The sequence below is a fragment of the Dasypus novemcinctus genome, chromosome 10 (assembly GCF_030445035.2).
Source record: "Dasypus novemcinctus isolate mDasNov1 chromosome 10, mDasNov1.1.hap2, whole genome shotgun sequence".
Classification (NCBI taxonomy): domain Eukaryota; kingdom Metazoa; phylum Chordata; class Mammalia; order Cingulata; family Dasypodidae; genus Dasypus; species Dasypus novemcinctus.
Genome location: NC_080682.1, coordinates 11,893,158 through 11,897,067, shown reverse-complemented (window position 1 = coordinate 11,897,067; position 3,910 = coordinate 11,893,158). Strand labels below are relative to the sequence as shown.

General features: G+C 53.1%; 1 protein-coding gene across 1 annotated transcript in view; it reads right to left on the bottom strand.

Annotated features, from left to right (window-relative positions):
* Window positions 1–485: 485 nt before the first annotated feature.
* Window positions 486–3,910, bottom strand: part of TUT1 (terminal uridylyl transferase 1, U6 snRNA-specific) — a 13,058-nt gene continuing 9,633 nt past the window's right edge. The window contains 8 exon segments of the mRNA XM_058306186.2: window positions 486–1,432; window positions 1,434–1,663; window positions 2,308–2,400; window positions 2,589–2,672; window positions 2,675–2,698; window positions 2,867–2,887; window positions 2,890–2,975; window positions 3,590–3,906. Of these exon segments, the coding sequence (XP_058162169.1) occupies window positions 530–1,432; window positions 1,434–1,663; window positions 2,308–2,400; window positions 2,589–2,672; window positions 2,675–2,698; window positions 2,867–2,887; window positions 2,890–2,975; window positions 3,590–3,906 (1,758 nt within the window). The 3' untranslated portion in view covers window positions 486–529.

Genomic DNA, 3,910 nt, shown 5'->3' with positions numbered 1-3,910 from the left:
GTGTTGATAATTGAGCGGGTTGGGGAAAAATACACCAAATGTAAGATATGGACTGTAGTTAGTAGTAATATTTTAATGGTGTTCTTTCATAGTTTGTAAGAAATGTTCCACAACAATGCAAGGTATTGGTGGTGGGGTGATGTGTGGGAACCCTGAATGATGATATGCATGTTTTTTTTGTAAATTCACAAATTTTACTATACAGTTACTATTTATGTATGTTCATGTATGAATACTTCAATAAAATTTAAAAATAAACGATTAAAAAAAAAGAAAAAGCCCTCTCTGAGTGCCTTCCTGGGGCCTGATGCCACACAGTCCTGGGCACTCCCTAAGAGTTGTGAGCATATGAAGAAAATAGACAGGGTGGAGAGAAAAGGCCCCCCTGAGAAGGCTGCATTTAAGATTTGGGGAGGAGGAGAAAAGGGCAAGTACTGGGTGGAAGAACTATTCCTAGGTGGAAATGAGAGAGAAATCGAGAGCACTTGTATCAAACTAGCAGCTTTATTGTGCTTTAGGGTCCCCGCCTTCACTGGAGGAGATTTCGAAGTGCCTGAGGGAGGAACACCTGTAGGAAATGATGGAGGTCAGGGAACAGGCCCTGGGAATCCTGGAGCGGGGTCACAGTGAGTGCCCGGTCGGCCTGGGAGGCAGAGGCCACAAAGGTCAGGAGGGGCTCTGCCCCTGGCCTCTGTTCACCTCTGCTCAGTTCCTGAGTGACCTGAGCCTCAGTCCCCAGCCACTGCGCTCCTGTGCTAGTGCCACCTCCTTCCTTGGTTTGCTGCTGCAAGCGTCTCCGGGCACGCCGCCGCCCCTGCCACACTCGGTGCCACAAGGCACAGCGCCAGCTCACTGAGAGCGATGCCCTCTTCCCAGTCTCACCCTGGGACCCTTCCCAGGCTGCCTCAGGTCCCTTGGGCCCCTCCTCTGCCCGTGCTGCGCGGCCCGGCTGCTCCCCTTCTGTAGTGGCTGGACGCTCTCCAGTCGTCAGGGGGAGCTCCCCTCACCGCTCGGGGCTCCGCATGGCCCAGTCCTGCGGCTCTCCAACCTCTACAACCATTTCTTCCACCCCATCTTCACCATGAGCCCCTGAACACCCCTGCTGTTCCTCTTCCTTCCCCTCCCCACAGCTCTGTTTCTGTCCCTCTAGTTTCAATCTTTTGCTTGCCCCTCCCTGGAGAGACTCCCCAGTTCCACCGCCCGCTGACCGTGATCTCTTGGTTCCCTGCTCTATATGGCATCCCAGGGCTTCCCTTAACACCTGGACCAGGGCAGCCGTGAGTTGGGTAAAGGGAGCAGGGGGTAAGGGGATGGGGGTGGCAGACAGCAGGGCACTCGGGGAGCTGGGCTGCAGAAGGGGGAGCAGCCCCCAGTCCCGACCCCGGGAGGAACGGTGCTGGTACTGAAGGCTTCGGCAGTAATTGGCTGCCGCCCCGGCAGCAATTCTGTAACCTCCCGGCCACCCGGCTGGTCACATTGGCTGCGACATTGTGACTCAGATCAAAGGGGTCCTGGAGATTCATGGGACCGAGGCGAAGGCCCCCCCAGAGATTAGAGGGCAGGCCGCCCGCCACAGGCAGTGCCCGACCCTCTCGCAGGGACAGCAGCGAGTCACGAAGATCCCAGCAAGAGACACAGGAGAAGAACTGGGCTAGCAGAGAACCTGGAGGAGAAGGAAGATTGGGGAAAAGGGGTCACTTATAAGCAAGAACTAATGGGCAGTGGCTGTAGCTCAAGCAGCTGAGCACCTGCTTCCCACATGGGAGGTCCCAGGTTTGGTTCCCGGTAACTCCTAAAAAAAACAACTCACAGGAGCCAATGTGGCTCAGTGGTTGAGTGCCGGCTTCCCACACATGAGGTACCAGGTTGAATCCCTGGCCTCCCATATACCTTAATAAAAAAAATGATTAAAAAAAAAAACAACAACAATGGAGTCAGCTCCTATACCAAAGCCATTTTCTTAGCAGGACTTTTGTTCTCTCTTCTAAGTTGTTCAGAAGAGTGTCAAAAAGCCAGGCTTCTTTGATCCCTATAAACAAGAGCTCAGGCCTATCTCCCCCGGCCCCTAGCAATGCCCTTGCCAAGACACTGCCCCTTCTCCTTGCCAGCAGTGTGCCCTTGCTCCTTAAGTGAGCAAACCACGTTTCGCTCCGAGGCTCGGTTTCTTCACCTGTTAAATGGCAATCACAGTAAGAGCTATCCCACGTGGCGGCTGTGAGAACCATGCCTGGCCCACGGTGCGTGACGTGTCAACTACTGCTGTGATTAAGTTCATTACTAGTCCTCTCCTGAGCTCCCAGAACTCACTGAGGGGCTCCACGTTGGTGCTGGGTTCCAGTCTCGAGGCATTCCTGGGGAAACTACAGTCCCAGCCATCAACCTCCACCTGTTCCCCCTCACCTGTAAAAATAAGAAAGGTGAGGTTCTGCCTGGAAACAGGAAGATCGTCGGGGTGGGGGAGTGAGGAGTGGAAATGGGGGTGACAAGTGGCAATCTCATTCCCGGAACTGTCTGGAGTGTCTTAGTGTGATGAAGAAGAGAAGACATGGAGCTGATGAGTTAGAGAGGGTGGAGAATGATTGCTGTACCTGCTTTCTGGGTGAGCTGCGACACAGTGGGCAATACAGGAGGGTCCCTGGTCTGAAGGAAATAGATCGCGAGCAAGGTCAAGCGTAGTTATTGAGAAGGGGGCCACTCCCTGGGTAAATAACCAGTAACTCCAATTAGATCAGAGACACTTCCAACCCTCTCCTCAGCAGTTTTCTCAACACCAGTTCCTGTACCTGTCTCCCTTCTCTCCCCAAATCCCTGCCTCTTGGTCTGTCCTGACACCAATTCCCCATAAGTTCCTCCTGATCATTCTCACCTGACAGCCCTCGACCCTGAGCCAGCAGCGGAGAGTATACACAAGAGGCCGTACTCGCCCATCCAGCTCTGCGCAGAGACTCAGGAAGCGGGAGTTATGCAGGGCCAGCCTGGGACAAAGGAGGCAGCAGTTGTTAGGGCTTGGGAATCCTCTGAGATTCTTGGTCCAGACTTGCATAACTGGGACCAAGTGTAGCAAAAGGCCAGGAGAGGGTTTCTAAAAGTGATTGCCGAAACACCAGTCTTGTGAAGAGACGTGTAAAAAGAGGCTGAATTTGAGAAACACTACATCCTATATGCCCATCTTCGACTTCATAAAACATTTTGTTTTAAGACTGCTCAGTGTCATTAGGATGCCAAGAAACAAAAATAGGAAAGAGGGGAGAAAGTGAGGCAGGAAAGAAAAGAAATAGGTAAGAGAGAAGGAAGAGAGAAAATAAAAACCCATTTGTGTTTAACTTAGCATTTCCCAAAGTTAACCAACCACGTGAACCATTTTTCACAGCCCTTAAAAATAGTATTCCAAGCAACACACTTCAAGAACACTGAAATGAAGCCAGACAGGAGGCAATGAGTGGGAGAAAGGGGATGGGGCCTAACAAGAATAATCTTGGGGTTCAGCAGGCAGACGAGCTCCCAAATTGGGACTCCCTCCTCATCCACCACCAGAATTCTTGCTGGCCTTCCCCAACCCACCCCTAACAACCACCCCCAATTAAGGTACCGGTTGCTGAGGGAGACGTCACCATGGAGACCTGAAGGTCGATGGCAGAACTTGACCACAGGGCGTCGGGCAGAGGGCACAGTTTGGACTCGGTACACCCCAGGGACGCAGCCGCGAAGAATGGATCCCACCAGCTCCAGCATTGCTACCCCTTCTGTTTTCTCCCGCTTCAAGTTCTCCTCTAGTTCCAGGGCCTTCCCCAAGTCCTCCTCTCCCCTGTCCTCCTGCAGTGGCGAGGCTGGAGGCAGGGACTGGGGAGAGGCCAGGGTCTCAGAGGCCAGAGCTGAGTCCGGAGTCTGGGGTGCCACAGAGGAGGAAGGG